Source organism: Oncorhynchus clarkii, chromosome 19, assembly GCF_045791955.1.
Source record: "Oncorhynchus clarkii lewisi isolate Uvic-CL-2024 chromosome 19, UVic_Ocla_1.0, whole genome shotgun sequence".
In the NCBI taxonomy this organism is placed as follows: domain Eukaryota; kingdom Metazoa; phylum Chordata; class Actinopteri; order Salmoniformes; family Salmonidae; genus Oncorhynchus; species Oncorhynchus clarkii.
Genome location: NC_092165.1, coordinates 37,663,663 through 37,688,598, shown reverse-complemented (window position 1 = coordinate 37,688,598; position 24,936 = coordinate 37,663,663). Strand labels below are relative to the sequence as shown.

Sequence of the window (24,936 nt, the reverse complement as noted above, 5' to 3'; positions counted from 1 at the left end):
CTTCCACACAGTCCTACCTCCTTCACCTGGGTATTACTCACCCAAAGCTTGTGTTCTGTCTCCCCTAATGTTCCCAGCATGCTTGTAAAATCCCTTTCGCAGGATGAGACACCACATGTCCCTGTAGGTTGTCCTAATAATTAATTACCAGCTGCTGTCTCCTAATCTCAATGCCATATCCCCCATCTCCACCTGTAGTGCAGCCACTGGGGACGTCCGAAACATCCCACTACATATTCTGAGTCCTTGCCCCTGTATGGCATCTAGACTTTCCAATGAGGTCCGGGCTGTCGAACCATACACTATACTGCCATAGTCTATTATAGATTGGATCAATGCAACATACATGGTCCTCCATGAGGAACGCCCAGCCCCCCACTCCTTCCCTGCCAGACAACGCATCACATTTAGCACCTTCTTACACTTTCCCACCCTTCTCTCAATGTGTTCGCACAGGTCAGTCCAGTGTCAAAGTATACCTCAAGGAACCTGAAGGCCCCCACCTTCTCCAAGTTTCTCCCATATAACCTCATACATACCTCATCTCCCACCTTCCTCCTGGTAAAGCACACTGTCTGAGTTTTCTGTACAGAGAACCTGAATCCCCACATTAATGCCCACCACTCTACCTCATCAATTGCTTCCTGTACCTTCCTGACTATGTATGGCACATTTCTTCCCCTCTTCCATAAGGCCCCATCATCTGCAAATAATGACCTCCCAATATCTGGTTGTACCTGAGAGTAAAAAACACTGATCATGATTGAGAACAACAGAAGACTAATCACGCTCCCATGTTTACTGTAAGACTTTTCTGTCATTTTAACAGAAAAACACTGTAGGATGCACAGTACAATGCCATAAATGTGTTTTACATGTACATTGCACTACATTATGGGTAAAATTATTTTTAAAATACTGTTATTAACTGCAATTCAGAAGCCTCCTGTAAAAATGACTCTAACATACTGTATTTCTTTACAGTAATAGCTTATGCCTAATGTATATTCATGCTGTCGGGTGAGACACATGAAGCTCAGACTATTTTAGTAATTATCTTCTTGAAGCGTCTGTGAAGTGGAAGAATATTTTCAGCAGCTGATGGGAAAGTACCTTGCATTGTTTATAAGTATATTTATTGCTAGCCAAAGTTGAATTACTGCATGTTTCCTTAGCTAACCTAGCTAGATAGCTGGCTAACATTTGCTAGCTAGCTAGCTGAAGTTGGCAAAAGCCATTACAGTCTGCTCTAAATTGCTCATAGATATCTAGCTGTGCGACCTAGAAAAACATCACAGGGAGAATATTGAGATTATAGGCTGTATCACATCTTCTGAGTGCAATAGAGAATACACAGCACAAATTCATGACCGTTATGTTTCCACCATTACTACAGAGAAAATAGCTTGTTTATTGCAGTTCAAAAATGACTTGGATTGATGGGCTGCATTTTAAACATATATTTTACCCGTATATTTTAAAACAGCGTTCCTTTTTCTGGCCCGCAAATAGCTTTTTACAAACAAATTGGTCAGAAATTTGGGAAGCACAGCCGAGAGCTGCCCAGTGACACAAGCCTACAAGACAAGCTAAACTACTTCTATGCTTGATGCGAGGCAAATAACACTTGAACATGCATGAGAGCTCTAGCTGTTCTGGAAGACTGTGCGATCACGCTCTCCGCAGCGGATGTGAGTAAGACATTTAGACAGGTCAACATTCACAAGGCCACAGGGCCAGACAGATTACCAGGACGTGTACTGCGAGCATGCGCTGACCAACTGGCAAGTGTCTTCACTGACATTTTCAACCTCTCTCTGTCTGAGTCTGTAATACCCACATGTATTAAGCAAACCACCATAGTGCCTGTGCCCAAGAACACTAAGGTAACCTGCCTTAACGACTACCGACCCGTAGCACTCACGTCTGTAGCCATGAAGTGCTTTGAAAGGCTGGTCATGGCTCACATCAACACCAGTATCCCAGAAACCCTAGGCCCACTCCAATTTTATACCGCCCAAACAGATCCACAGATGATGCAATCTCTATTGCACTCCACACTGCCCTTTCCCACCAGGACAAAAGGAACACCTATGTGAGAATGCTATTCATTGACTAGAGCTCAGTGTTCAACCCCATAGTGCCTTCAAAGCTCATCAATAAGTTAAGGACCCTGGGACTAAACACCTCCCTCTACAACTGGATCCTGGACTTCCTGACGGGCCACCCCCAGGTGGTAAAGGTAGGTAACAACACATCCGTCACGCTGATCCTAAACACAGGGGCCCCTCAGGGCGTGTGCTCAGTCCCATCCTGTACTGCCTGTTCACTCATGACTACACGACCAGGCACGACTCAAACACCATCATTAAGTTTGGCGATGACACAACAGTGGTAGGCCTGATCACCGACAATGATGAAACAGCCTATAGGGAGCAGGTCAGAGACCTGGCCCAGACCCAGGTTCTGTTGTAACCGGCCACGACCGGGAGGTCCGTGGGGCGACGCACAATTGGTCTAGCGTCGTCCGGGTTAGGGAGGGCTTGGCCGGTAGGGATGTCCTTGTCTCATCGCGCACCAGTGACTGCTGTGGCGGGCCGGGCGCAGTGCGCGCTAACCAAGGTTGCCAGGTGCATGGTGTTTCCTCCGACACATTGGTGCGGCTGGCTTCCGGGTTGGATGCGCGCTGTGTTATGAAGCAGTGCGGCTTGGTTGGGTTGTGTATCGGAGGACGCATGACTTTCAACCTTCGTCTCTCCCGAGCCCGTACGGGAGTTGTAGCGATGAGACAAGATAGTAGCTACTAAAACAATTGGATACCACAAAATTGGGGAGAAAACAAACAACAACAAAAAAGACAAAGGAGATGATTGTGGACTACAGGAAAAAGAGGACCGGGCACGCCCCCATTCTCATCGATGGGGCTGCAGTGGAGCCGTGTCGTGACGTTGTATTAGTTAATGTGACGACTGTTGTTCATCGAATGATTAAAGTTTCTAATTGTGTGATTAACTGAATCAAGCAATTATTAACTCATTAACCTGGGGCACCATGGGAAAACTAGTTTTTATTGAGTTTCTATTTCCCAAATTAACTCAAAGAATATCAGAATATTGATTTTACAACAGCCGCTAATGAACTAGTTGCCTCTACCAATCTCGTTCTGAACGTCGTATAGCCCGTGAATCTGCACGGACCCGGGTTTCACTAATGAATTCGTACCACACCAATCTTAGTTGAATATTTATTTACTAAAAAGCTAAAATAATGATAAAAGATACACATAGACAAAACACATTATAGGCTATTGATTAGAACTTAGTATAACGGGCCAACACACTATGGCGCGTGTTACCCACAATGAGGATTTCAAAAGAGAGAGAAAAAAGAAAGTACACAATAGAAATATACATTTGGGTGAATTTGTCAGCTATGCTATTCTAACCCTAGCCTTGCCCCAAACTGCCGCTCTTATGGGTCAGAATATAATTATGTAATTACGTGGGGATGATCTCCAAGGATTCTCTGCGTGGACCGTTCCGCTGTTCGATGACGCACTTCTCCTGCGCACCTCAAATCAAATCAAATTTTATTTGTCACATACACATGGTTAGCAGATGTTAATGCGAGTGTAGCGAAATGCTTGTGCTTCTAGTTCTGACAATGCAGTAATAACAAGTAATCTAACTAACAATTCCAAAACTACTGTCTTGTACACAGTGTAAGGGGATAAAGAATATGTACATAAGGATATATGAATGAGTGATGGTACAGAGCAGCATAGGCAAGATACAGTAGATGGTATCGAGTACAGTATATACATATGAGATGAGTATGTAAACAAAGTGGCATAGTTAAAGTGGCTAGTGATACATGTATTACATAAGGATACAGTCGATGATATAGAGTACAGTATATACGTATGCATATGAGATGAATAATGTAGGGTAAGTAACATTATATAAGGTAGCATTGTTTAAAGTGGCTAGTGATATATTTACATCATTTCCCATCAATTCTCATTATTAAAGTGGCTGGAGTTGAGTCAGTGTCAGTGTGTTGGCAGCAGCCACTCAATGTTAGTGGTGGCTGTTTAACAGTCTGATGGCCTTGAGATAGAAGCTGTTTTTCAGTCTCTCGGTCTTAGCTTTGATGCACCTGTACTGACCTCGCCTTCTGGATGATAGCGGGGTGAACAGGCAGTGGCTCGGGTGGTTGATGTCCTTGATGATCTTTATGGCCTTCCTGTGACATCGGGTGGTGTAGGTGTCCTGGAGGGCAGGTAGTTTGCCCCCGGTGATGCGTTGTGCAGACCTCACTACCCTCTGGAGAGCCTTACGGTTGAGGGCGGAGCATTTGCCGTACCAGGCGGTGCTACAGCCCGCCAGGATGCTCTCGATTGTGCATCTGTAGAAGTTTGTGAGTGCTTTTGGTGACAAGCCGAATTTCTTCAGCCTCCTGAGGTTGAAGAGGCGCTGCTGCGCCTTCTTCACAATGCTGTCTGTGTGAGTGGACCAATTCAGTTTGTCTGTGATGTGTATGCCGAGGAACTTAAAACTTGCTACCCTCTCCACTACTGTTCCATCGATGTGGATAGGGGGGTGTTCCCTCTGCTATTTGCTGAAGTCCACAATCATCTCCTTAGTTTTGTTGACGTTGAGTGTGAGGTTATTTTCCTGACACCACACTCCGAGGGCCCTCACCTCCTCCCTGTAGGCCGTCTCGTCGTTGTTGGTAATCAAGCCTACCACTGTTGTCGTCCGCAAACTTGATGATTGAGTTGGAGGCGTGCGTGGCCACGCAGTCGTGGGTGAACAGGGAGTACAGGAGAGGGCTCAGAACGCACCCTGGTGGGGCCCCAGTGTTGAGGATCAGCGGGGAGATGTTGTTGCCTACCCTCACCACCTGGGGGCGGCCCGTCAGGAAGTCCAGTACCCAGTTGCACAGGGCGGGGTCGAGACCCAGGGTCTCGAGCTTGATGACGAGCTTGGAGGGTACTATGGTGTTGAATGCCGAGCTGTAGTCAATGAACAGCATTCTCACATAGGTATTCCTCTTGTCCAGATGGGTTAGGGCAGTGTGCAGTGTGGTTGAGATTGCATCGTCTGTGGACCTATTTGGGCGGTAAGCAAATTGGAGTGGGTCTAGGGTGTCAGGTAGGGTGGAGGTGATATGGTCCTTGACTAGTCTCTCAAAGCACTTCATGATGACGGAAGTGAGTGCTACGGGGCGGTAGTCGTTTAGCTCAGTTACCTTAGCTTTCTTGGGAACAGGAACAATGGTGGCCCTCTTGAAGCATGTGGGAACAGTAGACTGGTATAGGGATTGATTGAATATGTCCGTAAACACACCGGCCAGCTGGTCTGCGCATGCTCTGAGGGCGCGGCTGGGGATGCCGTCTGGGCCTGCAGCCTTGCGAGGGTTAACACGTTTAAATGTCTTACTCACCTCGGCTGCAGTGAAGGAGAGACCGCATGTTTTCGTTGCAGGCCGTGTCAGTGGCACTGTATTGTCCTCAAAGCGGGCAAAAAAGTTATTTAGTCTGCCTGGGAGCAGGACATCCTGGTCCGTGACTGGGCTGAATTTCTTCCTGTAGTCCGTGATTGACTGTAGACCCTGCCACATGCCTCTTGTGTCTGAGCCGTTGAATTGAGATTCTACTTTGTCTCTGTACTGACGCTTAGCTTGTTTGATAGCCTTGCGGAGGGAATAGCTGCACTGTTTGTATTCGGTCATGTTACCAGACACCTTGCCCTGATTAAAAGCAGTGGTTCGCGCTTTCAGTTTCACCCGAATGCTGCCATCAATCCACGTTTTCTGGTTAGGGAATGTTTTAATCGTTGCTATGGGAACGACATCTTCAACGCACGTTCTAATGAACTCGCACACCGAATCAGCGTATTCGTCAATGTTGTTGTCTGACGCAATACGAAACATGTCCCAGTCCACGTGATGGAAGCAGTCTTGGAGTGTGGAGTCAGCTTGGTCGGACCAGCGTTGGACAGACCTCAGCGTGGGAGCCTCTTGTTTTAGTTTCTGTCTGTAGGCAGGGATCAACAAAATGGAGTCGTGGTCAGCTTTTCCGAAAGGGGGGCGGGGCAGGGCCTTATATGCGTCGCGGAAGTAAGAGTAACAATGATCCAAGGTCTTTCCACCCCTGGTTGCGCAATCAATATGCTGATAAAATTTAGGGAGTCTTGTTTTCAGATTAGCCTTGTTAAAATCCCCAGCTACAATGAATGCAGCCTCCGGATAAATGGTTTCCAGTTTGCAAAGAGTCAAATAAAGTTCATTCAGAGCCATCGATGTGTCTGCTTGGGGGAGATATATACGGCTGTGATTATAATCGAAGAGAATTCTCTTGGTAGATAATGCTGTCTACATTTGATTGTGAGGAATTCTAAATCAGGTGAACAGAAGGATTTGAGTTCCTGTATGTTTCTTTCATCACACCATGTCACGTTAGCCATAAGGCATACGCCCCCGCCCCTCTTCTTACCAGAAAGATGTTTGTTTCTGTCTGCGCAATGCGTGGAGAAACCCGTTGGCTGCACCGCCTCGGATAGCGTCTCTCCAGTGAGCCACGTTTCCGTGAAGCAAAGAACGTTACAGTCTCTGATGTCCCTCTGGAATGCTACCCATGCTCGGATTTCATCAACCTTGTTGTCAAGAGACTGGACATTGGCAAGAAGAATGCTAGGGAGTGGTGCACGGTGTGCCCGTCTCCGGAGTCTGACCAGAAGACCGCCTCGTTTCCCTCTTTTTCGGAGTCGTTTTTTTGGGTCGCTGCATGGGATCCGCTCCGTTGTCCTGTTTGTAAGGCAGAACACAGGATCCGCGTAGCAAAAAACATATTCTTGGTCGTACTGATGGTGAGTTGATGCTGATCTTATATTCAGTAGTTCTTCTCGACTGTATGTAATGAAACCTAAGATGACCTGGGGTACTAATGTAAGAAATAACATCGTCCTCCCGATGTCAGTGTCCTTTTGGGCTTAGGAGTCTGTTCCCTCACCCTTTTCTCTGGAAGGGGTCTTCTGAGGACAGACAGCTCTGTAGCTCAGAGCTCACAGCATAGGAATTAAACCCTTTAGATACCACGATTCGATGGGAGATGGAGGCTAGGTGGTTCGACTTGAATTCACCCGCTTAGACACAGCTACTCATCCGCAGCTTGGGTAGAAAGGGATTTCTTTGTCTTCAAACTTGAGTTGCTTTCTGGGTTCGTTGACTTTTTTAGACCTTGCTGCAGCTGGGGTCACATAGTCCTGTCGTAAATTCTATACTCACAGGTTGTATACCCTTTGGTCAGAAGTGGACGTAACCGCTTTTAGGGCAATTCTCTGGGCGTACCAAGTTAATGAGGCAAGGTCTAAGTTTTTCTCAAATCCAATTTTAGACAACTAACTTCACATTTCATCTTTCCCAAAACATTCTCTTTGATTTGGATATTTTCCATACAACGTACAATGTATAAACATCAAACATATATTAGGAAAACTCTTCAGGTTACAATGTTTTCGTAATAACGTCATCTATTAACCTTTAATAACAGAACAAAAATGGCATACATTTTCATATTCCATCTATCGTCATGACCACCATTGTGGCTGACGAAAACCATTGTTCCAAAGTCCCTTTAGTTCATGTTTCAATGTTCTGAGGCTGGTTCTCCATAGTAACAGGACAAAGGAATTTTTCTGTGGCCTGAGATTTACCAGGGGCGTGAGGGGCCATAAAACTCTCCACATCTTCAGACCCCTAGATCTTTCCTCCTCTGTTGGGGTTGAGAGATAATCTGTAGGGTTGTGGTCTCCTGTAACCTGACCTGATCAGGACAGTCATGACAGCAGGTTGAGAGCTTCAAGTTCCTTGGTGTCCACATCACCAACAAACTAACATGGTCCAAGCACACCAAGACAGTCGTGAAGAGGGCACAACAAAACCTATTCCCCCTCAGGAGACTGAAAATATTTGGCATGGGTCCTCACATCCTCAAAAGGTTGAGTTGAGTTGAGTTTATTTTATTTTTACAGGGACAGTGCACATTAATCAACGTTTCAGTAAAAGTGCCGGTTTTAGCCAGCCGGCTAATTTTCAACCGCAGTCCCTGGGCCGGTTATTAAAAACAATTACAATATAGACAGTCATTGAGCAGTGAGCACACGCAGAGCAACATAGCACAACAGAGCAACATAAGACAAGCAAAACATAGCATACAGACAGAGCAACATAGAATAAAAAGCAGTAGGACAAAATTCATAAAAGCAACAGAGTTTCCACACCTCACAAGCTACAGACAACAGACAGCATAGAAGGCGGCAATACACAGCTAGGGATTATGTTCACAAATCTGATTGACATTTAGCCATGTCTTCATGCATTTTGTGAAAGTGTGATATGTGGTGCAGTTATGTGTGTCTGATGGCAGTGTATTCCAGACATGGGAAGCTCTCACAGAGAAAGCGGATTTACTAAAGGTGCTTTTCCTTAAGGGAACTATACAGTCACCTCTCATGGCAGACCTTGTGGATCTGCTGCCACATGTTTGGGTTTTCTGTTTAACAAAAATACTGAGTGGGGGGGAGCCAGGCCATTTAGGATCTTGAATACAAGACATGCATCAGTGTATTGCACAAGATTTTCCCAACCCAGGAGCTCATGCTTTCTGAGGATGTAACAGTGATGATGGCTATTGGGCTTCCTATCAAGCACTTTGAGAGCCTGTTTGTGACAGACTGAATGGGCTTTAATGTTGTACAGCAAGCTTGGGTCCAACTAGTCAAGCAGTATGTTAAGTGGGGGAGTATCATAGATTTGAAGTACAGTTTTGCTACCTCTGTAGTCAAACAATTTCTTATAATTTGGAAATTAGCTAGGTTTAATTTGTTTATTTGAATGACATTTTTCAAATGTTTTTTAAAAGAGAGGTTGGAATCAAGTATGATGCCAAGGTACTCAAAATCAGATACCACCTGGAGCTTCTCCCCTGACACATAGACATCTGGCTCAGTAGCATCTGTTGCCCTCTTTGTGAAGAACATGCAAACATTTGTTTTCACATTGAGATGCAAACACTGAGCCACTTTGGACCATTACAGTAGTGAGTTCTTGTGCAGCTTGTTGTTTGCTCTTTGCATGCACATATATCACTGTATCATCTGCATACATTAGAACTTCAGACCCAGTACAGACAGAAGGCAGATCATTAAATGTACAGGCTGAACAGGAGGGGCCCCAGTATTGACCCTTGGGGCACGCCCACATCATAGCTAAGAGTGGGCGACAGCTCACTGCTAATTCTGACACACTGAGTTCTGCCTTCAAGGTATGATTTCATCCATCTCAAGGCATCGGGGGAAAAGTTGAACTTAGACAATTTTGTGATGAGAATCTCATGGTCAACATAATCAAAAGCCTTCCGTAGGTCCAGAAACACTGCCCCAACAACGCCCCCTTTGTCCATCTTGGACTTCACATTTTCCAGAAGAAAGCCGTTGGCCGTTTCTGTGGAGTGTTTCGCTCTGAAGCCAAACTGCATGGAGTGTAACGTGAAGGGGCTGTTGTTGAGGTGGGCAATAAGTTGTTCTGCTACACACTTTTCAACAGCCTTTGACACCACAGGTAGTATACTAATGGGTCTGTAGTTACTCACGTCAGCAGGGTCGCCCGATTTAAAGATGGCCGTTATTATGGCCGACTTCCATACCCTTGGAAACACCCCCAGACCTTAGTAATGGGGCCAATGAGTGACTCTTTGTAGTTTTTAAGAAAGGTAGAGTCCAGCCCAAACATATCTTTGGCTTTAGAGTTCTTACTGAGCTAATCACCTTGTTCACCTTTGACTCAGAAACCTGAAAAAACTTATGATGAAGACAGGTTGAGCGTCATTCACTAGCACTGAGCCCAAGAAACCAGTGGAGGGGTTCTGTGTCAGTACCCTGACAGAGTGAATAAAGTAGGAATTGAAGGCTATTGCTATTTCGACTGCATCCTGTGTTAGATTGTTATTCACCATGATCTCTAGTCTTTTTGCAGTGTTACTATGGTCTTTCCCTGTTAACTGTTTTAGATTCTCCCAGATCAATTTAGAATGTCCCTTTGCTTCACCAATTATGTTAATAAAAAGGTTTGCCTTGGCCTGTCTGATTTCTTTCATCACCTTATTTCTCAACATGGTAAACCTACATCTGTCATGCTCTAATTTGGATCAGAGCTCTTTTTAAAGCATAATCTCCTTCTTTTATCAATTTCCAGATTTATCCATTTAGCCAAGGAAGAGTGCTCTTTCGGCCAGGTTTGGATTTGATTTTCTTTACGAAACCATTTATTGTAGTCTGGATTGTGGATAGAACAATCTGACTATCAGCTTCCACGTCTGTATGGGTTAAGAGATCATTCCAGTTAATTCCCTTAATTGCGTTTTCAAAATAGTTTAATTCACTCTTAGGTATTCTTAGTTGATCCGGCTTTCTAACAGTAGAGAGGTTAAACCTGCTCTTAGACAGCTTTCTGGCTATAAGTGTCAGATTATGATCACATAGCCCAGCAACCATATTGAATGATTTAGTCACTCTCTCTGGTTTATTACTGAACACCAAATCAATCTGTGTTTTAGAGCAACAAGTCACCCTGATTGTCCCTTTAACTAGCTGTGTAAGGTCAAAGGTATTTGTTTGAGGGTTTTCCTACAAGACTTGTCTTCATAATTAATATTAAAATCTCCCATTAAGATGACCTCTTTCCCAAAATCACATTCCCTAAGCATGTTATTAAACTGATCAAAAAACACACTTTTGGTGGAAGGTGGCCTATACATTCCAATAAGGGTAAAAGACATTTTGGGAGACAGTGTAACGTTCAGGCCAATACATTCTAGTTCATTATCACATGACCAATCAATTTGTTTACATCGGATATGTTCTTTAATGTAAATCATCACACCCCCTCCTCTTCCTTCAATCCTGTCTCTCCTGAAAACATTGTAGCCAGGCACAATCAAAGCAGCATATGGAGAGTTTTTATGGAGCCATGTCTCTGAGAGGCAGAGGAAGTCAAGGTTGGTACAGCTGCACCATCGAGAGCATCCTGACTGGTTGCATCACTGCCTGATATGGCAACTGCTCTCCCTCCGACCGCAAGGCACTACAGAGAGTAGTGCGAACGGCCTAGTACATCACTGGGGCCAAGCTTCCTGCCATCCAGAACCTCTATACCAGGTGGTGTCAGAGGAAGGCCCTAAAAATCGTCAAAGACTCCAGCCACCCTAGTCGTAGAATCAAATCAAATCAAATGTATTTATATAGCCCTTCTTACATCAGCTGATATTTCAAAGTGCTGTACAGAAACCCAGTCTAAAACCCCAAACAGCAAGCAATGCAGGTGTTGAAGCACATTGGCTAGGAAAAACTCCCTAGAAAGGCCGAAACCTAGGAAGAAACCTAGAGAGGAACCAAGCTATGAGGGGTGGCCAGTCCTCTTCTGGCTGTGCCGGGTGGAGATTATAACAGAACATGGCCAAGATGTTCAAATGTTCATAAATGACCAGCATGGTCAAATAATAGTTCTGGGACAGGTAGCACATCCGGTGAACAGGTCAGGATTCCATAGCCGCAGGCAGAACAGTTGAAACTGTAGCAGCAGCACGGCCAGGTGGACTGGGGACAGCAAGGAGTTATCATGCCAGGTAGTCCTGAGGCATGGTCCTAGGGCTCAGGTCCTCCGAGAGAGAGAAAGAAAGAGAGAAAGAGAGAATTAGAGAGAGCATACTTAAATTCACACAGGACACCGGATAAGACTTGAGAAGTACTCCAGATATAACAAACTGACCCTAGCCCCCCAACACATAAACTACTGCAGCATAAATACTGGAGGCTGAGACAGGAGGGGTCAGGAAACACTGTGGCCCCATCCGATGATACCCCCGGACAGGGCCAAACAGGAAGGATATAACCCCACCCACTTTGCCAAAGCACAGCCCCCACACCACTAGAGGGATATCTTCAACCACCAACTTACCATCCTGAGACAAGGCCGAGTATAGCCCACAAAGATCTCCGCCACGGCACAACCCAAGGGGGGGCGCCAACCCAGACAGGAAGATCACATCAGTGACTCAACCCACTCAAGTGACGCACCCCTCCTATGGACGGCATGAAAGAGCACCAGTAAGCCAGTGTGTCAGCCCCTGTAATAGGGTTAGAGGCAGAGAATCCCAGTGGAAAGAGGGGAACCGGCCAGGCTGAGACAGCAAGGGTGGTTCGTAGATTGTTCTCTCTGCTACCGCACGGAAAGTGGTACCGGAGTTCCAAGTCTAGGTCCAAGAGGCTTCTAAACAGCTTCTACCCCAAAGCCATAAGACTCCTGAACACCTAATCAAATGGCTACCCAGACTATTTTCACCCCCCCCCCCCCCCCATGCTGCTACTACTCTCTGTTATTATCTATACATAGCCACTTTAACAACCCTATCTGCATGAACATAATTATTTCAATTTCCTCGACACCGGTGCCCCCGCACATTGACACATTGACTCTATACCAGTACCCCCTGTATATAGCTCCGCTATTGTTATTCACTCCTGCTCTTTAGTTATTTGTTTTTCTTGGATCTTACTTTTTTCTTAATTCTAATATTTGAGGTATTGTCTTAAAACGGCATCGTTGGTTAAGGGCTTATAAGTAAGCATTTCACTGTAAGGTGAATGAACACCTGTTGTATTTGGCTCAGAAATGTGTCTTGTCACCCAAAACCCTGACAAGCTTTTACAGATTCACAATCAAGAGCATCCTGTTGGGCTGTATCACAGCCTGGTATGGCAACTGCACCGCCCTCAACCGCAAGGCTCTCCAGAGGGTGGTGCGGTCTGCACAATGCATCACTGGGGGCAAACTACCTACCCTCTACGACACCTACAGAACCCAATGTCACATGAAGGCCAAAAAGATCATTAAGGACATCAACCACCGAGCCACTGCCTGTTCACACAGCTACCATCCAGAAGGCGAGGTCAGTACAGGTACATCAAAACTGGGACCGAGAGACTGAAAAACAGCTTCCATCTCAAGGCCATCAGACAGCTAAACAGCAATCACTAACTCAGAGAGACTGCTGCCTACATTGAGACCCAATCACTGGCCACTTTAATAAATAGACCACTAGTCACTTTATACAATGCCACTCTAAATAATGCCACTTTAATAATGTTTACATGTCTTACATTACTCATATCACATGTATATACGTGCATCCTATACCATCTATTGCACCTCATCCATATAATTACATGTACATATTCTCCGTCACCCCTTAAGATTTGTGTGTATTAGGTACTGTAGTTGTTGGGGAATTGTTAGATTACTTGTTAGATATTACTGCACTGTCGGAACTAGAAGTACAAGCATTTCGCTACACTCACATTAACATCTGCTAACCATGTGTATGTGACAAATAAAATTAGATTTGATTTGGTATAGCTACTGCATATCTGGAAGCTTTCCCCTCATTTTCCTTTCGAAGAGGAGCTCACCTGGGCTCCTGCCCATGGTAGAGTGATCAATGGATCTATAAACTGTCACGTACTAGCGTAGCTCCCGCTTCCAGTCCAGCCCCTCAGCTTGTGCAATCTGAATCCGTTTCATGAGGGAGGCCTTTTGCCGATCCACTTCACCATTTGCCTGTGCCCATTTTGGGGTTGTTTTTGTGGTCATTGCATTTGGAGTTGCGTTCACAGCCACAAATCTTACATAGTCCTCTGCTCTATGTGTGTGTGTTTTCCCTGGTATGTGGACAACTCAAAAGTCATAGGGTTGGAGTCTCAGCACCCACCATTCGATGCGAAACACATGGCTTTGAGCGAGGACTGTAAATAGCCTCTAACGGTCTGAAGTAGAATGTTGTTTCCTTCTTGGTCATCTTCCGCAGAGGCTCTGAGAGTATAGAGAACTGAGGAATGAACCTACTGCTATAGCCCACTAAACCTAGAAAGCTACGAACCTCTGATGCCGTCTCAGGCTCCCTGGCCTCGACCACGGCTCTCACTCTTTTAGCTGTGAATCCTATGCCTTTCTGTGAGAGTAACATGCCCATAAACACCAATTTGTCCATGTTGAACTGACATTTCTCTGAGTTGAGAGTCAGCCCACAGTTCTCCAGCCTATCGAGGACAGCATGTAGCCAGCCGCTGGTCATGGGTCTCCTTGTCTGGGGCGTGGACTATGATATGATGTCTAATATGTTTTCCACCACCTCGATGCCTGCCAGTGCTGTTGCGATTTCATGTTGATACTGCTCGCTCGCTAATGAAACTCCAAATATTAGTTTTTTATATCCATATCCCATTATGCAATGCAAACGTCGCTATGCCTCTCGACTCTGGTGTTAGTTCCAATTGAGGATAGCCCCATTTAAGATCCAGTTTACTGAACATGACAGACCCATGAATTCCTTGCAAAAGTTAATCTGGTGTGGGGATTGGGTACCTGCCTCGTATGATTGCTGTGTTCGCTTGTCTCATGTCAAGACACAGTCTTACGTCGCTGTCCGGTTTTGGCAAAATCACTACCGGATTGACCCATGGTGTGGCACCATACACTCTCTCTATTAAGTCCATGTTTTGTAGTTCTTTTTCTCCGCAGCTTCTCTGCAGGTTGAATGGTACACACCTAAGGGCCTGTGCTACTGGTGCCATGTTTTTATTAACATGTAGGTTGATCTGTTTTGTGTTTAGCTTACCCACCCCTTCAAACAACGTTGGGTATTGCTGTTTTATCTGAGTTTTTACATCTGTCACTGCTGCTATGTGAACACCCACGTCTAGCACACCCAATTTAATGGCAGTCTCTTTACCTAGCAACGATACTCCGTGTCCACATATCTCAGTGAAATCAGCCTGTGTGCATGTCTTTCTTTGGCATGTGAAAACCCCTTTTACTGGTAATGGCTCACTTGATGAGTATGCATATAGCTTTTTATCAGTCAGTGATGAACCGCACCTTATTTTCTTGGCTTTCAACATTTTCCATGTGCTCTCATCTACTATATTACTCGTGGCCTCGGAGTCAATTAACATTAAACTGACCCCTCCCACTAAGAACGTGATCCTGTGAGTTACAGTTCTCATTTACCAAAAATGATCATCTCTGCTTTGTTCCTCTGAATTAACATATTTCAAGGGTCAGTTTTGAGTAACCTTTGGTCTTGCACATTTTTGCAAAATGGTCCTTCCCATTACATTTCTTGCAGGTCTGCCCAAAATGATCTGCATGTCCACAACAATAGCAAACCTTCTCTGATTGGTCTTTTCCTTCTGCATTCTGTCTCAGCTCGTTTTTGTGATATTTCCTCTCCTTTTTGAAAACATGATGCACGGTCTCATCTTTAGCATCTGTACTCACATGCATGGTGGCCATTTCCACTTCAATTCTTTCACATTGTGTGGATAGCTCGAATGACCGCGCTAATGTTAGCCCAGGGCCCTCCTCCAATAGCTTCCGGTACACATCGTCAGTATTACACTTGCTCAGTATGGCATCTCTAATCTGATTGTCCTTATCTCCAGTATAGTCACAGTCTTTAGCTGCTTGCCTAAGACGAGTAACAAATTGCTGAACTGTCTCACCAGTTCTGTGTCAGTTGATAAAATGTCTGTCTCGCGAACGCTGTGTTCACCTGTGGCATGAAGTATGCGTTTAACGCCACCACATCCCTGACATAGTCTGTTGGATCTCGCAGGTGTCTGCGAGTGTGGAGAAAATGTCCTGCACATCTGTCCCAGCATGATGCAGAAGCAAAACTCTCCTTCGTTGTTTTGTAACAGCATCAACTTCACCGTACACGATTAATCCTTTACCATCCGCAAACAGCTCAGACGCCATCAACCACCTTGTCCAGCATGGACCTAGTGTAGCCGGCTCACTGTAGCAGTCAAACTTTGGCACAGTGTTTTCCATTTCGACGACACTAACTCACTTTACAGATTCAACTATCGTTTTCAAACGTTATCCTCGTCGCCATTGTTCAAAACAGCCTTCAGTCTTCTTGAGTACAAGCTTGGCACACCCGTATTTGGGGAATTTCTCCCATTCTTCTTTGCAGATCCTCTCAAGCTCTGTCAGGTTGGATGGGGAGTGTTTTTTCTCTTGATATGTCAGTCACTGACAGTCACTCAATTAACCATGTTAGCCAACAATTATGTTTAATCATCACTGAATACCGACGGGCACTCAGGGCACGTGCCCAGGGGCCCCGACCTCCAGTGGGCCCCCATTGATTTTGTTAGTCAATCTCACTCAGATATCATACAGTGCCTTGCGAAAGTATTCGGCCCCCTTGAACTTTGCGACCTTTTGCCACATTTCAGGCTTCAAACAAAGATATAAAACTGTATTTTTTTGTGAAGAATCAACAAGTGGGACACAATCATGAAGTGGAACGACATTTATTGGATATTTCAAACTTTTTTAACAAATCAAAAACTGAAAAATTGGGCGTGCAAAATTATTCAGCCCCTTTACTTTCAGTGCAGCAAACTCTCTCCAGAAGTTCAGTGAGGATCTCTGAATGATCCAATGTTGACCTAAATGACTAATGATGATAAATACAATCCACCTGTGTGTAATCAAGTCTCTGTATAAATGCACCTGCACTGTGATAGTCTCAGAGGTCCGTTAAAAGCGCAGAGAGCATCATGAAGAACAAGGAACACACCAGGCAGGTCCGAGATACTGTTGTGAAGAAGTTTAAAGCCGGATTTGGATACAAAAAGATTTCCCAAGCTTTAAACATCCCAAGGAGAACTGTGCAAGCAATAATATTGAAATGGAAGGAGTATCAGACCACTGCAAATCTACCAAGACCTGGCCGTCCCTCTAAACTTTCAGCTCATACAAGGAGAAGACTGATCAGAGATGCAGCCAAGAGGCCCATGATCACTCTGGATGAACTGCAGAGATCTACAGCTGTGGTGGGAGACTCTGTCCATAGGACAACAATCAGTCGTATATTGCACAAATCTGTCCTTTATGGAAGAGTGGCAAGAAAGCCATTTCTTAAAGATATCCATAAAAAGTGTTGTTTAAAGTTTGCCACAAGCCACCTGGGAGACACACCAAACATGTGGAAGAAGGTGCTCTGGTCAGATGAAACCAAAATTGAACTTTTTGGCAACAATGCAAAACGTTATGTTTGGCGTAAAAGCAACACAGCTGAACACACCATCCCCACTGTCAAACATGGTGGTGGCAGCATCATGGTTTGGGCCTGCTTTTCTTCAGCAGGGACAGGGAAGATGGTTAAAATTGATGGGAAGATGGATGGAGCCAAATACAGGACCATTCTGGAAGACCTGAGACTGGGACGGAGATTTGTCTTCCAACAAGACAATGATCCAAAACATAAAGCAAAATCTACAATGGAATGGTTCAAAAATAAACATATCCAGGTGTTAGAATGGCCAAGTCAAAGTCCAGACCTGAATCCAATCGAGAATCTGTGGAAAGAACGGAAAACTGCTGTTCACAAATGCTCTCCATCCAACCTCACTGAGCTCAAGCTGTTTTGCAAGGAGGAATGGGGAAAAAATGTCAGTCTCTCGATGTGCAAAACTGATAGAGACATACCCCAAGCGATTTACAGCTGTAATCGCAGCAAAAGGTGGCGCTACAAAGTATTAACTTAAGGGGGCTGAATAATTTTGCACGCCCAATTTTTCAGTTTTTGATTTGTTAAAAAAGTTTGAAATATCCAATAAATGTCGTTCCACTTCATGATTGTGTCCCACTTGTTGTTGATTCTTCACAAAAAATACAGTTTTATATCTTTATGTTTGAAGTCTGAAATGTGGCAAAAGGTCGCAAAGTTCAAGGGGGCCGAATACTTTCGCAAGGCACTGTATTAACATGGCATAAGTCATTACAAATTGTGTACAATTGCAGGAAATTAGCTTTAGAAATACAAAAAAGCTCCCCACCTCTGTTAAACAGCACAAAGAAAATATCTGTCCCTTAGCAAAATTAGTAGAATTGCATTAAACTTGTTAGAAATTGCTGTTTCTCCCCACCCCATCGCAAAATGTGTAGAATTCTTTAAAACTGCACATTTTTCTCTACGCCTAAAGGCAAAATGTATTCTCTCCACCATTAAGAGGGTGGTCACTAAAATGATGGTCAGGAGGTGGGGGCCCCCCAACCAAATAGTGTCCTCTTCTGCATCACAATGGGATTCAATAAACTATTAGCGTCCGTTGCTATATCAACGGTGTGATTACCTAATGATTAACATTTGGAGATCATTACAGCTTAAATTACCTTCTTTTCATCATCGCTATGGAAACAAGGTTGATTTCCGCGACACTTTCACTGTCTAAACAACTTTTGTTTAGCTAATAAAAGGGGAAAAATTATTAAAACTACTTTTGGGTACCTTGTTATTATTACAACATGAAATCCATGTCTTAAACGTTGCTACGTTTCAGAAATGTCAAAGAAAATGTGTCTTCTTGACACATTAAGTTACTTACCTTACAGATCACGAAGTCAGCTAATTTCCACTCCAAATCATATGCAAATCCATTTGATTCATACACTGGTTCGTCTGGCTGTCATGCTTGTATTTGAACCTGCCCTTCCCTTATCTACACTGAAATAATATAAATTTCAGTAGTCCTCTATTGTGATTCATTTTCTATCTCGCATACCTCATTAGTACACCCTTGTGGTTGAATATATATGTATCTATTGTAGGTCTTATTATATATACAACAATGAATAATGTGGACCAAATAAATACCATCAAAGGATACTTTACAATTTACAATGATGAATACCTTGTGAAAAGGCTGTGAAAACCAACTTGGCAATATTTAAGATTTTAATACATAAACTTTGATCGTTTTTGGGACAGTTGTGTCATTCATTTATTTTCACTGATTTTTTTGTACACTCACATGGCAATCATAGACTGAAATACTGAATTCTGGGGTGTGGAATATAAAGGAGGTGGTTGCTGTCTGGGTGGGAGGTTATGCCTGTCACTTGTTCTCAACAGGCAGCCAGTCTTGTTCTGAGTGTTTGCAGTGCTAGTATTTTTTAATAACCTCTACGGGATCGGTGCCCCTAAATCGGGACGGTTGTTGATAATGTGACTAGAATGACATTATAAACGTCCAAAAGCCAACTTTCCGGGACATAGACATGTCTTATATGGGCAGAAAGCTTAAATTCGTGTTAATCTAACTGCAGTGTCCAATTTACAGTAACTATTACAGTGAAAAAACGCCATGCCATAGTTGAGGAGAGTGTACAACAACAAAACACTTAACTGGTTTGATACATTCACCTCTGAAGTTAAATAATGTACTTACATTCAGTAATTTTGCTCTGATTCGTCCCAGAGATAAAAGGGTCCCAGAGATAAAATGAGGGTCCCAGAGATAAAATGTAGCATACTTTCGTTTGATAAAATCCATTTTTAATGCTGTTTCTGGCCCCACACCCACCCAGCTTGGTCATCTAGATGTGTGAAGGTTAGTGTATTTTCTGTAGGGAAGTTAATTATCCATCATGTAAGACATTCCTGAGAGTTTTTTTTATTACAATAGCATTTTCGTATGCTCTCTATAGTTATATACTTGAAAATGTATCAATTGACCAATTCAGCAAATTTGGGCAAACTCCTATCATCCTTGAGACAAAATATTGTGTAGTAATGTAATTCTTCACTGGATCAGTCTGAAACTTTGCACACACACTGCTGCCATCTGGTGGCCAAAATCAAAATTAAACCTAGACTCCTGTCTGAATGTATGACCTTTCTCTTGCATTTCAAAGATGATGGAACAAAACAAAAGTATATATATATATATATATATACAGAAAATGCATGTTTTTTTGTTTGTATTATCTTTTACCAGATATAATGTGTTATATTCTCCTACATTAATTCCACATTTCCACAAACTTCAAAGTGTTTCCTTTCAAATGGTATCAATAATATGCATATCCTTGCTTTCAGGCCCTGAGCTACAGGCAGTTAGATTTAGGTATGTCATTTTAGGCAATTTTTTTTAAAAAAGGGTCCGATCACATATTATGTGCCCAGTATGATATCTTAGTAGATATTGACAACATGACAAAAACAGTAGCTGTAGATTATGTAATGCAGTGGTTCCCAAACTTTTTATAGTTCCGTACCCCTTCAAACATTCAACCTCCAGCTTCGTACCCCCTCTACTTTTTATATAAAAAAGCCCGGAGGCTTTTTATTGACAATTACATTGTAACGGTTTTTCTCCTCTTCTGAGGAGGAGTAGGAAAGATCGGACCAATGCGCATCGTGGTAGGTGTCCATATTTTAATGAAATAACCGAACACTGAATACAAAAGAACAAGATAAATAAATGAAAACCAAAACAGTTCTGTATGGCAAAACACAGACACAGAAAACAACTACCCACAACCCATAGTGGGAAAACAGGCTGCCTAAGTATGGTTCTCAATCAGAGACAACGATCGACAGCTGCCTCTGATTGGGAACCATACCAGGCCAAACACAGAAATACAAAACCTAGAATACACAACATAGAATGCCCCCCCCCAACTAACGCCCTGGCCAAACTAAAACAGAGACATAAAAAAATAATTAAGGTCAGGACGTGACATACATGAAGTTGATGCAAAGAGTCAATATTTGCAGTGTTGACCCTTCTTTTTCAAGACCTCTGCAATCCGCCCTGGCATGCTGTCAATTAACTTCTGGGCCACATCCTGACTGATGTCAGCCCATTCTTGCATAATCAATGCTTGGAGTTTGTCAGAATTTGTGGGGTTTTGTTTGTCCACCCGCCTCTTGAGGATTGACCACAAGTTCCCAATGGGATTAAGGTCTGGGGAGTTTCCTGGCCATGGACCCAAAATATTGATGTTTTGTTCCCCGAGCCACTTAGTTATCATTTTTGCCTTATGGCAAGGTGCTTCATCATGCTGGAAAAGGTATTGTTTGTCCCCAAACTGTTCCTGGATGGTTGGGAGAAGTTGCTCTCAGAGGATGTGTTGGTACCATTCTTTATTCATGGTTGTGTTCTTAGGCAAAACTGTGAGTGAGCCCACTCCCTTGGCTGAGAAGCAACCCCACACATAATGGTCTCGGGATACTTTACTGTTGGCATGACACAGGACTGATGGTAGCGCTCACCTTGTCTTCTCCGGACAAGCTTTTTTCTGGATGCCCCAAACAATCGGAAAGGGGATTCATCAGAGAAAATGACTTTACCCCAGTCCTCAGCAGTCCAATCCCTGTACCGTTGAAGAATATCAGTCTGTCCCTGATGTTTTTCCTGGAGAGAAGTGGCTTCTTTGCTGCCCTTCTTGACACCAGGCCATCCTCCAAAAGTCTTCACCTCACTGTGCGTGCAGAAACACTCACACCTGCCTGCTGCCATTCCTGAGCAAGCTCTGTACTGGTGGTGCCCCGATCCCGCAGCTGAATCAACTTTAGGAGATTGTCCTGGCGCTTGCTGGACTTTTTTGGGCGCCCTGAAGCCTTCTTCACAACAATTGAATCGCTCTCCTTGAAGTTCTTGATGATCCGATAAATGGTGAATTCAGGTGCAATCTTACTGACAGCAATATCCTTGCCTGTGAAGTCCTTTTTGTGCAAAGCAATGATGACGGCATGTGTTTCCTTGCAGGTAACCATGGTTGATAGAGGAAGAACAATGATTCCAAGCACCACCCTCCTTTTGATGCTTCCAGTCTATTTTTCGAACTCAGTCAGCATGACAGAGTGATCTCCAGCCTTGTCCTCGTCAACACTCACACCTGTGTTAACGAGAGAATGACTGACATGATGTCAGCTGGTCCTTTTGTGGCAGGGCTGAAATGCAGTGGAAATGTTTTTGGGAGATTCAGTTCATTTGCATGGCAAAGAGGGACTTGCAATTAATTACAATTCATCTGATCACTCTTCATAACATTCTGGAGTATATGCAAATTGCCATCATACTAACTGAGGCAGCAGACTTTGTGAAAATGTATATTTGTGTCATTCTCAAAACTTTTGGCCAAGACTGTACTCTTCCTAACCTGCTGATTATGGCGAGTGCTTGAACCTCTGTGTTTATGCTTCACACAAATCCCCCCCCCCCCCCTCTCTGCTGTCCTCCGAATTGTGCAAGTTTGTTTGTCGTTAGCAGAGAGCGTCCTACAGTATCTCCGTTTTGTGGAGACGTGCGTAATTGCGTGGCTGTCCCAAGTGATCAAAAGGACACCAGCAGATACTGATGTAATTTCGTTCAATGATAACGCTTTGACATTAGCCTAGCCCCCCCTGACTATAACTTCGTATTAATTTTGCTTGCTGTTTGGGGTTTTAGGCTGGGTTTCTGTTCAGCACTTTGAGATATCAGCTGATGTAAGAAGGGCTATCTATATAAATACATTTAATTTGATTTGATTTCCCAGACGGTTTTTAATTTCACCATGTGTTGTCAAGACAAATAGGCCTATGTAATGGCTGTGCAATGCGCTCACCAACAAGTTCTACATCAATATCCAATCACCTCACTCACATCATATCACCTCACTTCAACTTCAACCATACGCAATATTTGTGTTTTTATTGCCCAAGACAACTTGGTAAATTCAACTTTAAGCAGAAAGTTGGCAACCAAGTGATATTTGCTCACATAGCTCACAGGCGCTGCAGTAGCAGTGTGTGCGTGTGTGTGAGTGTGTTTGTGTGAGAGTAAAACAGAGAGAGAGATTACTCAATTGCCACTTGGTCATGGAAGAGCGCTGAGCGGGGTTTTGCACAATGCCTTTCCTTCTTTTTTAAATGACTTTCTGTAGGCTACCGGCACTTTAAACATTTCATGTGACCTACATGAAACACAAGTCTGTTTATTGCTTTTCGACATTTCCTCCCATTATTATACTGCGTCAAAAATAGCATACGACAGCAGGAAAGATGTGGACAATACCCAAACCCCGATATAAGAACTGCAACAAATTGGATACAAGGGATGAAGCCGAGATGGCCGTGAACATTGGCGGCGTGAGGCTAGTTTTAGACGGCGATGTGCTTAACCGCTACCCGGAGAGTAGACTTGCAGAACTGATCAACTGCTCAACTCTGAATTACGACATGATCTACTCACTTTGTGATGATTATGACCCGGGTAAAAAAGAGTTTTATTTCGACCGGGATCCTGACGCTTTCAGATGTATCATTGACGTGTATTACTTCGGTGAGATTCACATCAAACGAGGTATATGTCCAATTTGTTTCATTAAAGAGATGGAGTTCTGGAAAATTCACCAAAGCTATTTGGACGAGTGCTGTAAAAGTTACCTGACTGAAAAAGAGGAAGAGCTGGCAGAGATTGCCAACAAAGTTAAGCTTATCTTGGATGATCTAGATGGGGACCCTTCTATCAACTGCTCAGCGCAGTGTCTAAAGTTCCTTTGGAAACTCATGGAGAAACCGGAGTCCTCTTTGCCTGCGCGTGGCATCGCCGTTGCATCTTTCCTCTTCGTCCTTGTGTCCTCCGTGGTGATGTGCGTGGGGACCATTCCAGAAGTCCAAGTAGAAGATGAAGAGGGGGACCTTGTGGAGCACCCGATGCTGGAGGCCATCGAGACAGCCTGCATAGGCTGGTTCACCGTGGAATACCTGCTGCGTTTTGTGTCCTGCCCAAACAAACTGCACTTTTCCCTATCCTTCATGAACATAATAGACTTCATGGCTATCATTCCCTTCTACGTGGTGTTGACCCTTACTTACCTGGGTACGGCCATGATGGATCTGGCCAAGGTCCAGCAAGCGGTCCAGGCGCTTCGCATCATGCGTATCGCCCGCGTCTTCAAACTGGCGCGCCACTCCTCTGGGCTACAGACTTTCACCTATGCGCTGAAGAGGAGTTTCAAAGAGCTGGGGTTGCTCCTTATGTACATGGGCATAGGGATATTCGTGTTCTCAGCACTGGGCTACACCATAGAGCAAAGCCACCCGGAGACCCTCTTCAGTAGCATCCCACAGTCCTTCTGGTGGGCTATTATCACCATGACCACCGTGGGCTATGGAGACATTTACCCCAAAACCACTCTAGGCAAGTGCAACGCAGCCATCAGCTTCCTGTGTGGGGTGATTGCCATTGCGTTGCCAATTCACCCCATTATCAACAACTTCGTCAATTTTTACAACAAGCAGAAAGTGCTCGAGACCGCGGCCAAGCACGAGCTGGAGCTCATGGAGTTGCAGTCTAGCGATGATTCACTGATGAAGGCAACGCGCAAGTGTGGCGCAGCGGGTGCGTTGGAGAGCTCGATGCATACTTCGCGTAGTGATAATTGTATACCACTTCTCGAGGAATCGACCAGGACTTTGAAGTCGAAAGATTATTGCTCGGAAACCGAATCATTTTAACTTGGTAAAGAAACATTCTGTAGTGATGTGTTTCAATAGCTAGGTTTCCATCCAATTGGCGACAGATTTTCATGCGGAAAGTCTAAAATAGTCTAAAATCCGCATAAAAACAATATGCCATGTTCCCAAACAATATGGCATGTTCCCATCAGAGACATGTTTCCATCAAATTGAGTTGTTTTAGATAAAATGCTGTGCCTGATGACGTAGTGCACATAAAAATACAAGGTAAATGGGTTTCCATCGCATCTTCAACTCTACGTATGGCTTTCTCGTACAAAATGTTGAGTTATTTGACGAGTGTGCCCACTCTGGTATTGGCACGTGCGCTCGAGCGTGCTGGCGCATGTATATCCTACATGATGAGATTATTATGGACAAAAGAGCGAGATTCTTTTTTTGTTGTCAAACAGCAAACAAGCATCGAGGATCATGTCACCAGAATAAGACCCTCGATATTTATTGGAAGGAGTATCAAGTTCCTCACCTTGCACTTTCACCACCCTGTGAAGTTC

General features: G+C 44.1%; 1 protein-coding gene across 1 annotated transcript; it reads left to right on the top strand.

Annotated features, from left to right (window-relative positions):
* The first annotated feature begins 22,963 nt into the window (after positions 1-22,963).
* Positions 22,964-24,421, top strand: LOC139374237 (voltage-gated potassium channel regulatory subunit KCNF1-like). Its single transcript, XM_071115262.1, has one exon. It carries the CDS (start codon positions 22,964-22,966, stop codon positions 24,419-24,421), a length of 1,458 nt encoding a protein of 485 aa, XP_070971363.1.
* Positions 24,422-24,936: the final 515 nt, after the last annotated feature.

Coding starts and splice junctions, on each gene's coding strand:
- LOC139374237 (XM_071115262.1), top strand. CDS start 22,964: ATGTGGACAATACCCAAACCCCGATATAAGAACTGCAACAAATTGGAT.